We start from the raw sequence: 15653 nt of genomic DNA on the forward strand, positions 1-15653 counted from the left end.
TGTTTGGTGTTTCGTGCATTGATTTGATGCTTGCATATTTCCGGCGTTTTTTTCTCTTGCTTGCAAAGATTATGAATGCCAAAGAACAATCATGTCCTGATACGATTAATCGGATTGATCAGACTTTAAACTGACTTGCCTGCTGAAATGAAATGGAAAAATTGCGATAACTGCCCCCGGAATACTCTATGTATTATATATTTCCATAACTAGCAAGATTAGGAACTTAGGGCTTTCTTCTATGATACATCTTCGAATTCCTCATCATCCTCATCCGATTCGACGTCTTCCGCTTTAACTTTGACGTCTGGTGTTCCTGTCCCTGTTGTTGTTGTTTCCCCAGTGTCGAGATCTTCTATTTTGATTTTTTTTCGCTGGTGATGGTGCTACTACTGCTTTCGTGTCTGTGTCTTCAAGTTCACGCTTGATTCCGGCGGTTGGAGTGGCACCAGCTGTGGGTGCATCGCCGATGCCGCCGACATCTTCGAATTCATCCTCTTCCTCTTCGTCCTCGTCCTCGTCTTCATCTTCCTCCTCCTCGCTGACTTCTTCGGCTTTACTGCGCGCAATTTCCGCGTAGTATGCGGCGATGTCGTCCAGTGCGTCAATGTCCGCTTTGGCGCGCTCTTTGCTGTCTTCGTCCTCCTCCAACACGGGTTTTGTTTCCTCTTCTTCTTCGACTTTGGGTTCGACGGCGGGTTGGTTGGATGATGAGATGGGTTGGGCCGTCGTGCTCACTGTTGACTGCGTGTGCCAAATGGGCAGCGCGTTCTGGCGTTCCCGCGCGGCTTTTCGTGCGGACTCGGCGGCTTGTTCTGCAGCGGACTTCTCCTCGTTGGATGTTAGGGAGACTTCGATGGCGTTGGCGTCGGTCTTGGTACTGCCACGGACGGTGCTGGGTGTGGGGCGTGCACCCGCTGCCCCTGCTCCGGGAGCTGCTGAGGATACCGGCTGTCCCGGACGAGCCTGCGCTGCCGCAACGGCCGGCCGCGTCGGATGCGTCTCCGGATTGCGCACCACATCAACCTTGTGGTCCCATGCAGTCTCAAAGTCGTTGGGCGGAATCTCCGTCGCATCGATCTGCTTGAGTAGTTTGAGGAAGTGATCAAGCTGCGCCATGAGCTTGCTATTCTTCTCATGGCCCGTGCGGTCGATGCCCTCGGTTCCCTTCACATCCTCGGTCCGCTCCAGAATCGCTCCGCACTGCTGGCATTCGAAGCCTTCCTCGTTGTACAGACTCAGCACGTCGAGCTCCGTCCACTCGGCGCCGCATCGCAGACAGATGTACTCCTTGCGGTCCTCGCTCGGCGTATACTGCTGCTTGATCGTCGCTGTCAACTTCGAAATCCGGTACTTGATCGCGTCGATCACCGGGTGCAGCGGGATGTAGTAGTAGTCGCGGTTGACGGGACGAGTTGCGCCATCGCGGAGCTCGCTCCGTGTGTGGCTGTCCAAGTCTCTGTTAGTCTTTACCTCTTACTGTAGGAATATGGAGCATACACCGCGATCAAGCGGTCCTCTCGCAGCTTCGCGCAGAGCTTTCGCAAGTCCTTCTGCTGCATGCCGAGCAGGTGCGCGAGGTCCTCTGCATGGAGGCTGCTAAACGGTCAGTCTGTTCTTTCCCTCAGTAACCACACCCCGCCCGCAGACATACACAGAGTGAATAAACAAGGCGTCGATGACTAGGACCTGCCTAGTCTCGTAGAACGCCCGCGCAACGCTGCGGATCAGGGTGTTGGCGAGATCCATGGTGGAGGACTTGATCAGCAGAGATGCGCTCGGACAGGGTCGGATCGAATCGCCTTTTCAAGTCCAGGGGTGAGAATCCAGAGCGTCCATCTCTTTGACCTCGTTTCGCACGAGGATGGGATTCTGTAAACCTTTTTTTCTTCCCCCGGTCTCCTTTAAAACCGGCCTTGGATGGATCACCAGATAGAGGCTCTTTAGCCCCCGGAATAGCTTTGCTGACCGCCTTCCTAAAATAATACTAGCGTATGCGGGCTCTTTTCGATCGATGCGAATCGATCAAGATCCATCAGTAAAAAAGAACGTAAGAAAACGTCAAGAAGACTATCAGCCCATGCGAGCCCGCCTGGCGCTGACCCTAAGACGCTTTTGTCTTTCGCCAATTCCTCTTCAGCGACGTGGGATCGTCGTGGTACCATCCATTGCAAATAACAATTTACCCGAAACCCCGTTATCACCATGGGAGACGATCGACCACATAAGAAACGAAATCTGGGCCGGAACGAATACAAGTCAGTAAAATTTGGGACACGAAGAAAAAGGGGAAATTGAACTGACGGACTAATACAAGTCGGCGCAAACTAGACCGCCGCGCGCAGAATGAAGCTACGCAGGCCGCCAAGCGCCGCAAGCTGGAGCGCGGCGAGAACGCGCTGCCGGTGTATGCGACCGAGTTCCCGCCCGAGGAGATTTCGGCTGAGGAGAGACGGCCCAAGAAGAAGGTCGCATTGTTGTTGAGTTATGCGGGCTCAGGGTATCATGGAATGCAATTGTATACCTCTCTTCAATTGATGCAACGATATGAGCGGTATTGTTAACGAGATTTAGGAGCCAGACTGAGAAAACCATTGAGGGCGACTTGTTTACGGCTCTCGTCGCCGCTGGTGCGATTTCTAAGGCCAATGCGAATGATCCCAAGAAGTCGTCATTTGTGCGTTGCGCTCGGACGGACAAGGGTGTCCATGCGGCGGGCAATGTCGTCTCGCTCAAGATGATCGTGCAGGACTCGGACATTATCCAGAAGATCAATGAGCACCTTAACCCGCAAATTCGCGTCTGGGGCTACGAAATCACCAACAAGAGCTTTAGCTGCTACCACTTTTGCGACTCGCGCGTGTACGAGTACCTGATTCCGAGCCACTGCTTCCTGCCGCCGCACCCAAGCACATTTCTCGGGCGGAAGATCCGCGAAATGGCCGAGGCACATGGCGACATGGAAGGCCTGCGCCAGCGACAAGAGGAGGTCCTGACATTCTGGGATGAGGTCGACGAGAAGCACATCAAGCCGATCCTTGCCAAGCTGCCGGAGAACCTCCGCGGATTGGTGCAACGGGCGCTGTACATCGATAGTGAAGACGACAATAGCGATCAACTACTCAACGACCCCAACTTTACCCTCACCCCGTCCGAACAGGACACCATCCACGCGGCCATCCGCTCCATCCGCAACGCCTACACCGCCGCAAAACGTGCCTACCGGATCCCGCAAGCCCGTATCCAACGCATCCAGCAAGTGCTCGACCTCTACCTCGGCACGCGCAACTTCCACAACTACACCGTCGGCAAGCAACCCACTGACCCGTCCGCCAAGCGGGTCATCAAATCCTTCACCGTCACCCCGGATCCCGCGGATCCTTCCAAGCCCCTCCGCGTCCACACCCCGGACGGCACCGAATGGCTCAGCCTCAAAGTCCACGGACAGAGCTTCATGATGCACCAGATTCGGAAAATGGTCGCTATGGCGGCGCTGGTCGTCCGCTGCGGGCGGGACCCAGCCTCACTGATCCCAGAATCATACTCGCCCACATGCAAGATCGCCATTCCCAAGGCACCTGGGTTGGGCCTCTTGCTCGAACGGCCCATCTTCGACTCGTATAACAGACGGATCGCACAAAGGGATCAGACAAAAAACCAGATTGATTTTGGCAAGTATGACGAGCAGATTGATGCGTTTAAGAGGGAGCAGATTTACAATCGGATTTTTAAGGAGGAGGAGGAGACGAATGCGTACGCCACTTTTTCCCCTTTTTGTTTTTCTTGATTAGATCTTGGCTGACGTTGATACTACAGGTTCACCGCATTCTTCAACCAGATTGACCATTTCCAGCAAAATACCTATCTCTATGTGACTTCTGGCGGGGTCGCCGCGGCGAAACAGCAGCCTCGTTCGACGACCCAGGAGCAGTCGTCTGCGGCTGTGAGTGCCGACAGCTCCGCAAAAACCAAGGAAGGAGAAGAAGGAAGTCAGAATGATGATAGCAAGAGCCCCGCTCGCGTCGATTCAGACGATGAGCGTTCAGGGAGCGATCAAGAAGGGTAGCCATATTAGTATCGAAATGGTTAGTAGTTATAGACTAGAATGAACCATTTGAACGATTTAGAGATGAAATTCATAACGACACCATAACATACATCAAGGAAAAAGCAAAAAGGACAGAATAAATGCCAAAGCCCATCATCACAAGAACAGGACCGTAGAACCCAGACCAGACCCCTTGATCGTTCACTTCGTCATCGAATCATTATTCGCGTCGTAAAAGGGTCGTGAAGCAGATCCTTGCGCTCTCGTGAGAAACAATCGGACAGAGAACATCAGATACCAGAAAAAAAAAATAACGCTGAAAGCAGACGACAGCACATGACAATATTGACAATTTAGACAAGAACGAAACGAAGCGAATGAGCAGACGCTGGCTTTTTGGTAACGGCACCAAGAAGAGGTTTATAGAAAGGCATTCAGAAGATCAACGACTTGGCTTTTTCTCGTCGTGTTTGCGCCCGACGGGCAGCCTCAGGTTGCGAGTTGTTGTGTTGGTGACGAGGGCGTGCCGCTGGTGGCTGAGTAGAAGGCGCCTGCGCCTTCGGAGCCGCCGCCGTCGACAAAGTCTTCTCAATGTCCTTACCACTCGACTGTGGCCGACCACCAGGCGCGGCCTGGCCCTCACGCCTCAGTCCCAACGCTCGCTCATGGCGGAGAACGAGTTCCGTCCAGGCCTTGACTTGGCCACTGCCGGCCGCGTATCCTTTGCCGACAACTTCGGAGAGCACCTTCATCCAGCCTTCCTTGTCCGCGCTGGTGTCGGCATAAAAGTCAATCACCTCGCCGTTGCCAAACCGGATGCGGAAGCCCTCTTCGACAAACATGTAGCCCTCCTCTTCCTCGGCAAAGGCGGACTTGCGACGACCGCCTCCCTTGGTCGACGTTTCCTTTTGAGTCAAGATAGACTTGTCGTCGATCAATTTCACTGCCTTGGCCAGGTTGATCGTAGCTCGTGGCTGCCGGGTGACCTCGTGGTACGCCGTCAACTTAGACCCTTGAAGCCGGAAGTAGCGTCGCCTCCAGTACTGCGTGTCCGTCAGAACCTTGCCTTCAAATCCAAAAGGTGATTTAACTTACCGGGCAGTCACCGCCTTGCTGCGACAAGAAACCTTCCCACGTCCGAGACAAGGTGGCTTCAGCCTCCCGCATCTCCCGGATGCACGCGTTCATACTCTTCGGCATGTCCTCATCCTTGGCACCCTTGGGCTTAGGAACATACAAGAGCTGCAGCTCGAGGTTGCCAATCTTGTAAGGCGGCCGCTTCTGTGTTACGCTTGCCGTGCTCTTCTTGCTCTTCACACTAGACAACTCCTCAATGGCCCACTCATTGAAGCATGGGACAAGCGCGGTGAAAGGGCGGCCAAATGCATGCTTCTCGTAGTCGCCCAAGGACACGTAGGCACGGGCAAAGCTGCCATCGCGGTCGACCAACGTTCGAAGCCGCTCCCAGGGCCCAGGATTACCCTTGGCGTCCGACTTCTGCTTCTGCTGCTCCAGCTGTTGCTTCATCTCCATTTCCTTGCGCTTCTTGGGCGATGCAAAGACACGACTGAATGCCGAGGTCTTGCTCTTAACAGGAGAAGGAGCAGTTACCACTTGCGGCGCTTGTCTCAAAGGTGTACCTTCAACCTTCATCTGCAGCGTCAGTTGGAATTCGAGTTCGTTCTGCACCAGCAGTTCGAACTCCTGTCCGATCGGCGCAACTCTGCCGAGCTCCATCCATGACGTCGTGACGCAGTGAAGGCCGTTGTCCAGAGTGAGAGAGAAGTGAACCTTTTCACCTGTATACTAATCAGCCCGTAATTCAGCCGAAAATTTTCCCCACGGGATTCCTACCTCTAGGTAAAGGAAGATCCAGATCCTTTACTCCAACGACCTTGACAAAGAGCCTCCCGCGTTCCTGGCCATCCTCAAACTGATCGGCCAGCGACGGGCTCTCGAGGTCCTCAGCACCCTGGCGTGAATCTTGCACAGAGCTTGACATTCCCGGCAGGGGTGGCACCGCGCCCGGAACGGGCTTCTTCTTTATTCCCTGGCCATTCATCTTCAGGCTCTGCCGCCGCGTCTTACTATTCCAGGGCTCTGCGACCCATGTAGGTTGACTAGTCTTCCGCTGCCCGGTGGGGGGCCCGGATTTGGCGTCGGATGATCCACTGTTTCCAGAAGCGGATGAGGATTCGGCAGATTGAGTCTCATCGTCGGCGTTGCTGCTGGCGATGATGACCTTCGTGTTTTGCCGCATCAGGTATCCTCTCTGTCGGGCAAATCTGTTAGCAGCTGCCGAAGCCGCTTGTTGAAATTCGGGTGCATCGCGATCATCCTGGGTAGAAGCCAAATAGGGAGGGTGGTATACTCGGGTCAGGGCAAGTTCAAATGCTACCTTTTGGGCCTCAATCACACGGTCAAACTCCTTGTCCAAACCAAATTCAAGACTCTCTCCCGCGCCACTGAGAGGAATATCGAGCTTCACGAGGCTGCTCTGGCGCTCAACTTGTGGAGGTGTGAGCTGGGAAGGCTCATTAGGCGTCGCGTCCTCTTCACCGTTCGGCTCGTCGTGTTCTGCAGTCTCTGGCTCCGTGAACGGAGGCATCGGATGCTCCTGAGCGCTGACTTTGCGTCGTACGGCAGCCATGGTCTTCGCATCTGCTGGGGTCAGTGACGGCCGGGTCTTCAATCCCGTACCTGGGGCCTTGACGGTTGCGACCGGCTCCGGAATCGGCTCCTCATTCTCGGGTTCTTCGCTCACAGGATGCCTAATCACGGAGCTTGGGGTTGTCGGCTCATTTTCATTATCGTCGTCGTCATTGCTCGGCGTGACGGGACGCTCCGACGGCTCTCGTGCTTGCTCAATGTCATGGGCAGGCTGCTGACCGTGCTCTGATGGCTCAGAATCATCGGACTCGGATGGACTGGAGTCACAATTCTTGTCCCCTGCACTCTCTGTAAGCTCCTCACGATGTTCATTGGAATCATGCTGAGCGCTCGCTTCCTCTTGATTCACACGCGCTGTTTCTGGGACTGGAGTTGCCTGTTCCGATCCAGATACATTGCGTGAATCATTGTAGACCTCATCTGAATTGCGAGAATAATGACTCTCGTCGTCAATATCCGACTGCTCTGAATGATGCTCTGACGATCGGTGCATCTCAATGTCATTGTACTCTGGGATGTCATAAAGGTCTTGCTCATCGTCAGACTCTTCTTTAATCGTCACGCCTTCCCCCCCGAAGCGCTCCTCGAGCGACGGGAGGGGAACGTCAGGGTCATAAAGAGCACCCATCGGGGGACTGGAAGCTGGCTGGGAGTAGTCGTAATCATCGTCATCATCGTAACTCATTTCTCGTGCAGTCTGGATGTTGCGTAAAATCGATTCACGCGAAATATGTGGAGGCGTTGGCACATCATCATTCGTTATGGTCGTGTCGGCGTTGTTTTCATTCGTTTCTTCCGGCTCATGCGACTGACTGCGCTCGCGTGCTCCTGCACGTCTCATCCGTCGCTCACGCTGACGCTCAGCCTCAGTTTGCGGATCGGTCTGGTCATTAATCATCATCAGGCGCAGGCGATCTTCAAGTGACATTGAGGACCTGCCGTTGCCTGTGATGTCCGCTTTCGAGTATGACGCTGGAGCAGGCGGAGATGGAAGACCACGTTGGCCGTTGCTAGCCAGCTCAAGAGCGGCGGATAGCTTGCCTGCATGATTGCGGGACGACTGAACCTGGCTGGGCAACGGAGGCAGTGGCCGCTTCTCGCCGTTCGCCGTCTCTGCTCCAGACCGCGCGTCGGAATCCGAGGTGCCATGATCTTCGGCGAACGACTGATCCTCATCATGCACGGATTCATCATCGTCGGCAGAGTTTCGAGACATAAAGCGCCAGTCCTCGGGAAGCACCACGGGAGTTTTCTCAATATCTTCCAAGGAGGCATCGAAGCTATCTTCGTGGTCCGCAAATGAGCCGCGATCGAAGCTGGTGTCAAACTCATCATCCTCGTCGAAGTCGATGCTTCCCTCTCGCGATTCCGATGCGATGGATGAAGGGACCGGGGTAGTCATCTCATATTCATTGATTTGTGGCGGAGCGTTGTCAAATGTCACAGTCTTGGGTCGGGTCTGGGACTGTTCCTCCGAGGCCTGCCGCTGCTCGGCCTCGTCGGACCAGATCTCGTTCTGCGGGTCAAACTGTTTGCCGCTGAATCGCGTCCCTTTTGAGAGCGACGATTTGGCAGGTGACGATTGTGGTTTACTTGGAGACCGGGTGCTTGGCTTGGGTGAGCCCGCCGGACTTCCCGCACGATTGTTTTGCTCGTTCCGTTTCGTCAGCGAGTCCATCCGAGCCAGAACTCCCTGGCTGCGGTTGGTGGCCAAGGGACGCTCCAGAGGCCGCACATTGGCCGGATCATATTCATTATTGTGCTCGCGCGCAAAGATGCTACTATTCTTGACACGAGATGCGCGCTTGAGGTTCTCAATGGATGGCCGCTTGCATGATGAGTAAGTCGGCTCCGGATCATATGGGCGCGCATTTTCCGAGTTCATCGACTGGACGGATGACTGGGAGTCGCGGCCCTGCCAAAACAGACGGGGCGAATACGACCCGTTGAATGGCGAGGAATCAAACGGCGACGAGTCCAAAGTCAGCTAAAGCTCGATCAACACACACCAAACCAATTGCCAGGGGTTCTGTTCAAGTATCCTACCTTGGGCAACTGGCTCGGGTTTGGGGAGTTACGGCGCTGGGCCATTGGGCTCAGCTCCGACAGAGGACGGTGTTCCGTGTTGCCTCCCATGATGGCCGATTCCTGGCGATCACACTGATCGTCTATCGACATTGTTGTCGTCAGAAGGATTCGCGCAATGGATAGCTGACGAAGAATTGCGCACCACAGCAGCAACCTACCTTGACTGTCAGGAGTATAGTCACGCCGCGATCACGTCGACAAGTTCACAACTGCAAGAATGAAGGCAAAGAACAACAATGAAGTGAAACAGGTCTTGCCGTCAGCGCGCTGGGATCGTCAACGCGGCGCTGCGCATTCCTCACAAAGACACAAAGAGGAAAAAGAACAACAAAGGAAACATGCAACAGAAGAGGAACGGCTCGTCGCACCAGTCCAAAGGATGGGGTAAATAATCAGCCCTTCCAGCCCGGGCTGGCGCCGATGTTGACATTACGCTGTTGCCAGGGCGACCGCGGGTCCAGATCTAAATCACGTGACTTTAGCTGATCTTAGATCGGCTTGGCATGACTTGGCACCGATTTTTCGACGAGAGCTTTGCAAAAGAGCTCCGAGTCCAGACATTAGCACAGCATGTCGGTCTCCAGAGCAAGATGCGTGCTCTGCCAAGCCGGAACCGCACCATGGCGTGTCATGGTGCGGACACCGTGGCAGGTGCCTAGTCGAAGCGCGTCTGCTGCTGCGCGGAAGACACTTTCGCGCCATGTCGCAGAATCAGAGATTGAACGGCCGCGTCCTGGAATGAATGAACGCGGCCCATGGGGCAATATCAACCAGCGAGAGGCGCGGATCACGGACAAGGCTCCGCCACGATCTGAAGCGGAAATCAAGCGATCAACCCGGGGACGTGAAGAGCCCGAAGATGAAGAAGAGGAAGAGCTGTTCCATGCACTCAAGATGCAGCGGGCGCTGGCACCGATGGGCTACGGTGTACGGTCGGCCATCAAACACCGGATTGCGGAAATTACGCGTTTTGAACAGTTTCAATTGCTGCCGGTAGTGCTTCAGTCGATTGCGACACAAGCACTTCCGGGACTGGGAGATCTTAAGCCGACTCCCGTCCAGCGCGTTGCAATTCCCGCATTGCTAGAGTCGGCTGAGCGAAGAAGACAAGCAGCAAAGACAAAGGTGGAAGATGAAGACGACTTTTCTGCCGACTACGAGCAATTCTTGATCGCCGCAGAGACCGGGTCAGGGAAGACGCTGGCGTACCTGGTACCTGTAATCGATGCAATCAAACGCGCCGAGTTGATAGAGAAAGAGGAAGAAGAAGCACGAAAACGAGAAGAAGAAGCGCGCATCCAGGAGGCTAAGGCGAAAAAGAAACCATATGAAATCGAGGGCCCTGAACTGTCAGAGAACCTGACAACGAATGCGGGCCGCCCGCGGGCGCTCATCCTGGTGCCAACCTCGGAGCTGGTGGCACAGGTGACTGCCAAAGTCAAGGCTTTCTCCCACACCGTCAAGTTCCGCTCCAACGGGATTTCCTCACGGGACACGCCGCGCAAAATCCGCAACATCGTTTTCAACCCTAACGGCATCGACATCCTCGTCTCGACGCCGCATCTGCTGGCGTCCATCGCCAAGAACGATCCATTCGTCCTCAGCCGCGTAACTCATATCGTTGTTGACGAAGCTGACTCGCTCATGGACCGATCGTTCGCACCAACGACGACAGAAATCATCGACAAATCCGCACCATCCCTTCAGCAACTAATCTTCTGCTCTGCAACAATCCCGCGCAGCTTCGACTCTCTCCTGCGGAAGAAATACCCTGATATTCGTCGTCTCGCGACGCCGAACCTCCACGCCATTCCGCGGCGCGTTCAGCTTGGCGTCGTCGACATTGACAAGGACCCATACCGGGGTAACCGGTCCCTCGCGTGCGCCGACGTGATCTGGTCCCTCGGCAAAGCCGGTGATGGCAGTGGCAGCGGCGAATTCAGCTCGCAGAAGAAAATCATCGTTTTTGTCAACGAGCGCGAGGAAGCCGACGAAGTGACCGAGTTCTTGCGGTACAAGGGCATCGACGCCTTCACACTATCCCGTGATTCCGCGGACCGGAATGCATCAAACATTCTCGATCATTTCACCGGGATATCTACCGAGGAGGAGATTCAACGCCTCAAGCATGATCCCTCCATCCCCTTTGACATTCCCGAAGAGGAGCACGACAAGCGCTCCTCGACACCTCGCCGCCGCCTGCCCAATACCAAGGTCCTGGTTACCACGGACCTCGGCTCGCGCGGTATCGATACCCTGGCCGTCAAGTACGTGATTCTGTACGATGTGCCGCATACCACCATCGATTTCATCCACCGGCTGGGCCGCGTGGGCCGCATGGGAAGGCGCGGACGTGGTATCGTGCTCGTCGGGAAGAAGGATCGCAAGGATATCGTGCGCGAGGTGCGCGATGCGATGTATAGAGGGCAGGCGTTGATCTGAAACCAAACACATTCTCCTCTCTTTTCGATTTACGGCCAATTAATGTACTATATATTGCGTCATGATCGGGGTAATTGGTGGTTTGCCCATGGCGTTGGTGGTTGGTTGATGAATATCCTCTCAGTGATTGATAGAGATATGTCCGACTTGATTCTGATATATGCATGGACCATGGCTGTACAATAGAACTATTCTCATTGCATGATACCATCATAGTACATGAGCAAATATCCGCTCAAACCTATATGGTCGAAGACAAATACATAAAATCAAGAAGTATCTTACAAACCTGCACGCCGTGCCATAGTGACCAACTCCACCGGGTATATATTTTACGCCTCCATCTTCGCTTTCCGCATTTCCCGTCTTGCTCTCCTCACTGCACGAGGTGATAGCCCCTTCTCCGGCTCCACCGACTCCGACACATTCCGCAACGACGACGAAGAGGAAACACCACTCTCCTCCGGCGTCGCCGAGGAGGATGCCGATGATGCCGACGACGATGGTTCCTTAGACCAGAACGCTGGGCCCAGACCCCGCGATCTGCGATCCACGCGCGCCTCTTCCTCCGCAGAAAGGAACCGATGCACAGTGCGGTGGTCCATGATGCGTTCCTCGGGATCATTCGGGCCGTCGGGCTCGGTCTTGGGCCAGCGGTAACCGTAGAGTTTAGAATGACGCTCACAGCGGGGGCACTCCTTGCGCGTCTGGTAAGCGTTCTCCTGCAGGAACCATTCCGGGCAGGTTTGGCATTCAACCCAACGGTCGTAGCGCTGCGCGAGGAGCTGCGGCGTTTTGGTGTAGTCGCCCGGCACGCGAATGCGGGGAGTTGGAGGGGTATCTTCGACGGAGGGAATGATGCGTCTGCGTCGGCGGGACTTTTTGGGTGTGGTGTCTTCTGGCTGAGTGGATGCCGACTCGCGGTGTTCGCCGTTGGCGTTGTCTTTCAATCCTGTTGACTCTATGGATTCGGTCTTTATTTGTACACCATCATCACACACGGACGTTGGTGCAGTTGATCCCGACGACTATAACTGTTAGCCAAGAAACATCGCTCCAGTCAGACGGAACCAACCTCGGTCTCAGAGTTGTGTTCCTCCGGAGAAGTAGACGTGGAATCTGACTTGGACTCAGATCTGGAGTTTGTCGTGCTATCTGTTATCGGCGGTAAATTCTCGACAGACGGAAGTATGTCAGGCAAAGAGGCGTTTTGATCCGTTCCGGCTCCGTTCTCAGCCGCTTCGCTCGGACCACTCACACCCTCCGGCAAAACCTCCTCGCGTAGTTTCGAAGACTGCCTTTGAAACTTTGCCCGTTTGCGAGGTGTCGACGTGGGCGATGGGCTAGATTCGATGCCGGTACAATCCCGTCTGCGCTTGCTGCTGCGGAGCCAGCGGCCCGTATTCTCCGAGTCATCCTCCGTTTGACGATCGGGAGTTGAGGCATTGCTGTCCGCCACCGAACCCGCGGGGGCCGACCAGCCATTCCGCACAGCGCGCTCGCATGTAGCACACAGGCACTCGCAGTTATTCTCGCCGAAGTAATTCTCGCCGTAGTCGACGGTGATCTCCTCCCCTATATCGATATCTCTACGAGCAACCACCTGCATTCCGTCGGAGCCCCGGGTTACCAACATGCCGTTCGGATCACAGTCATGGTTGGCGAAACGGGCAGGCCCCAGAAACAGCGCCGCACACTGGCGCCGCGTGGACCTCACAATGCTAAAGTCCTTGCGCGCCAAATCCAGATTCTCTTCCTCCTCTGGGGTCATCAGAACGAGAGACCCGCACAAATACTTGATCTCCTCGCCCTTCTTGATCTTCTTGCGGGCCGTTACGGCCGCCTCCTGCTGGTTGATGACATAGCGGTTGGTGGTTGTGATTTCGAAGGGACAGTTAGGGAGGTAGATCTGGATATATTTGCGGAGATGGCGTTTAAACCACTCCTTCTCCTGCTTGGTTGGCAGACGCTGCATGTACTTGGCCAGGCCGGGCATGGCCAACAGCTCAGCCTCGGCCTTTGCAACGTCCCTGGCTACGGCCAGGTGATGCAGGATGACCCTACCGACATCCTCCTCACGGATACCTCTAGCAGGGGCAAATTTGGTTCGATTCTTGCGAACCTTGGTCCAAAAATATGCCTACATGTCGCACCGTGAGGAACCGCTTCATCCGATACGTATGGGGGGTATGGGGCGTACTCGATCGATCAATGCATCTGTGGCCACGTCATCGTAGCTTGCCAGCTTGTCCAAAGTAAGACGCTCTCTGTGCTCACCCGTGGGGCTTGCCCTGCTCCTGGCGGCAGGCATCGTGCCGGCCACACGCTGATTAGAGCCGAATCCACTTGTCTGCGAGCCAGAGAGACTAAAATCCAACTTCTTGTACGAGTGGATTTCAAAGATGAACGCGTCTCAAAGAGCGAGTTCAGCAGGCAAGGCGCATTACCAAGAAAATAAAAGGGAAAGAAAAGAATCACATAGCGACCCGGAGACGAGATAAAGTCATCAAGGGGGGCTAATAAAGGGGATGAATAGAGAGCTGAATCCGGTGTCAATTGGCGGCTGAATGGTCATCTGCGCCTGCCGCATAGTACTAGTAGGCCATGAGTGAATGCGGCCTACGATGCAATCAACTGCGTTCTTTAAAACCAGCCACCTGTCAATTCTGTATCTGACATTCATCGCGGCGCTTGGAGCTGCCCTCCGAAGGCATAGAGTCGCGGCTTTGGAGGGCTCCGTCGGCGTCGGTAAAATTTTTATCCGAAAGGTTCAGCCGGATCCTGGCAAAACTTTGATCCGGAGATCCTATGGTCTCCGGGCTTTTTGGTTATCAAGTCTGAGAGCTCCAGCCAAGTTGACAGTCGACAACGCTATGCAGGCACAATGATCCAATTAAAGGTGCGAAGTGCTGCTCCTTCTAGCAATCAACTGAATGCTAACGTCAGCCTCAGACGATGCTCAACTGCATCGACAACTCGGGAGCCGCAGTTGTCGAATGCGTCCAAATTCTGAAAAAGAAGCGGCCCGCGACAGTTGGTATGCAATGACCCTGCTGATTCTGAATTCGGGTCGACAAATTCTAATTGACCGTCCAGGTGATCGCATTGTCGTCGTCGTGCAGAAGCAACGATACTTTGGACCTGAAAACTCCACTGTCATTGCCAACAAGGTGCGCCGCGGAGATATCCGTCATGCGGTCGTTGTTCGCGCAAAGAAAGAAATCCAACGACCAGATGGGAGCGTTGTCCGATTCGGAGACAATGCTTGTGTGTTGGTTAACAAGGCTGGGGATCCCATTGGCACACGGTTAAACGGTTAGTAAACGTGACGAAAGGGAGCTGATGCACATGCTGACTGAATCTACAGGCGTTGTGGGTGCGGAGTTGCGCAAGAAGCAGTGGTCTAAGATCTTGTCATTGGCGCCGATGCATGTGTAAATTAGCTATGTACAATAATTCTGAAACGAAGACCATGAACCCAACTCCAAACTCCGAACACCAATCTTCCATGATCGAACCGCTTGATGAGGGTATCAACAGCCATCATGTGTAGACGTTACCGCAAGTGCAGCACACATAGTAAAGTTTCTGCGGAGAAATGTGAGAAAAGCATCTCAACCAGCAAAGTCAAATTACATACCATCCCAGTTTCCGCAGATCGTTGCTGTGATTGGAAGAAGACCGCTTCGTTCTCACCGCAGCTCGGGCAGATCTTATTCGCCCTCGGGAGCTGTCATGAAAGACAAAGGTCAGCCATGATATATATATTCCAAAACAGGCAGAGTTTTGGGGGTGCAATCAGGCATCCTCCTCGGATGCGAGGTCGTCGTAATAACCTCCCCCAAGAGGCTCCCCGCAGACATCGCAGGGGATCACTTCTCCGCAGAGCAGACAACAGCAAATCTCAGGGAGACCAACCGTAGGATCTGATCCAACATCCTGCGTTACGCCTGCGGTCTCATGGACTTGGGTGTTCAGCCGGTTTTGGTAGACGCAGGGAGATGTCGCCGGTTCTGAGACGTGGCAGGTTCGGCATGTGAACATGAGGCGGTTATGGACACGATCCTCTTTGGGATACAGAAGATTAGAGCTGGACAACGTTAGCAGAATGTCCATCGCATTTAATCAAGAAACGAAAGGCATGGCTTACCATTCTCTGCAAAACTTAAAGTTGACTTCGGTGCTGGACGTCGCGCCACCAGTAGAAGACGCTGGACTGGCCATGTTGAAAACGTGTTCTGAGGGTATTGACGCAAAAGAAGTGAACGTTTATTATCCAAACCAAGTCACCGTAAAGGTACGTGAGTTGCTGCCAGGAAAGAGAACAGATCTGTTTTAGAGTCAGCTTCAGGCGTCAGGCTGGAGCTTATCGAAGCAGCACGATCGATGTACTAAACCCAAATAG

At 54.3% G+C, this 15653-nt stretch overlaps 7 protein-coding genes across 7 annotated transcripts; 3 read left to right on the forward strand and 4 right to left on the reverse strand.

Moving 5' to 3' along the window:
* Positions 1 to 294: 294 nt before the first annotated feature.
* VTN49DRAFT_5767 (uncharacterized protein) lies at positions 295 to 1749 on the reverse strand (the record flags this gene model as incomplete). Its single annotated transcript, XM_069413860.1, has 3 exons — positions 295 to 1447; positions 1501 to 1596; positions 1655 to 1749. The coding sequence occupies 3 exons, from the start codon at positions 1747 to 1749 to the stop codon at positions 295 to 297; spliced, it is 1344 nt and encodes a 447-aa protein (XP_069266490.1).
* A 456-nt stretch (positions 1750 to 2205) lies between these two features.
* On the forward strand, positions 2206 to 4066 carry VTN49DRAFT_5768 (uncharacterized protein; the record flags this gene model as incomplete). Its single annotated transcript, XM_069413861.1, has 4 exons — positions 2206 to 2258; positions 2318 to 2518; positions 2575 to 3753; positions 3817 to 4066. 4 exons carry the CDS (start codon positions 2206 to 2208, stop codon positions 4064 to 4066), a joined length of 1683 nt encoding a protein of 560 aa, XP_069266491.1.
* A 416-nt stretch (positions 4067 to 4482) lies between these two features.
* VTN49DRAFT_5769 (uncharacterized protein) lies at positions 4483 to 8896 on the reverse strand (the record flags this gene model as incomplete). The annotated part of the gene is made up of 5 exons (XM_069413862.1): positions 4483 to 5091; positions 5144 to 5847; positions 5903 to 6320; positions 6447 to 8705; positions 8765 to 8896. 5 exons carry the CDS (start codon positions 8894 to 8896, stop codon positions 4483 to 4485), a joined length of 4122 nt encoding a protein of 1373 aa, XP_069266492.1.
* A 480-nt stretch (positions 8897 to 9376) lies between these two features.
* VTN49DRAFT_5770 (uncharacterized protein) lies at positions 9377 to 11248 on the forward strand (the record flags this gene model as incomplete). The annotated part of the gene is made up of 1 exon (XM_069413864.1): positions 9377 to 11248. The coding sequence occupies one exon, from the start codon at positions 9377 to 9379 to the stop codon at positions 11246 to 11248; it is 1872 nt and encodes a 623-aa protein (XP_069266493.1).
* Positions 11249 to 11580: 332 nt separating this feature from the next.
* VTN49DRAFT_5771 (uncharacterized protein) lies at positions 11581 to 13559 on the reverse strand (the record flags this gene model as incomplete). The annotated part of the gene is made up of 3 exons (XM_069413865.1): positions 11581 to 12276; positions 12324 to 13388; positions 13449 to 13559. The coding sequence occupies 3 exons, from the start codon at positions 13557 to 13559 to the stop codon at positions 11581 to 11583; spliced, it is 1872 nt and encodes a 623-aa protein (XP_069266494.1).
* Positions 13560 to 14132: 573 nt separating this feature from the next.
* On the forward strand, positions 14133 to 14686 carry VTN49DRAFT_5772 (mitochondrial 54S ribosomal protein uL14m; the record flags this gene model as incomplete). The annotated part of the gene is made up of 4 exons (XM_069413866.1): positions 14133 to 14147; positions 14201 to 14285; positions 14345 to 14563; positions 14616 to 14686. The coding sequence occupies 4 exons, from the start codon at positions 14133 to 14135 to the stop codon at positions 14684 to 14686; spliced, it is 390 nt and encodes a 129-aa protein (XP_069266495.1).
* A 105-nt stretch (positions 14687 to 14791) lies between these two features.
* On the reverse strand, positions 14792 to 15472 carry VTN49DRAFT_5773 (uncharacterized protein; the record flags this gene model as incomplete). The annotated part of the gene is made up of 4 exons (XM_069413867.1): positions 14792 to 14836; positions 14889 to 14978; positions 15167 to 15338; positions 15399 to 15472. The coding sequence occupies 4 exons, from the start codon at positions 15470 to 15472 to the stop codon at positions 14792 to 14794; spliced, it is 381 nt and encodes a 126-aa protein (XP_069266496.1).
* Between the last annotated feature and the right edge of the window lie 181 nt (positions 15473 to 15653).

Source organism: Thermomyces lanuginosus (genome assembly GCF_041956635.1).
Source record: "Thermomyces lanuginosus strain ATCC 200065 unplaced genomic scaffold VTN49scaffold_35, whole genome shotgun sequence".
Taxonomy (NCBI): Eukaryota; Fungi; Ascomycota; class Eurotiomycetes; order Eurotiales; family Trichocomaceae; genus Thermomyces; species Thermomyces lanuginosus.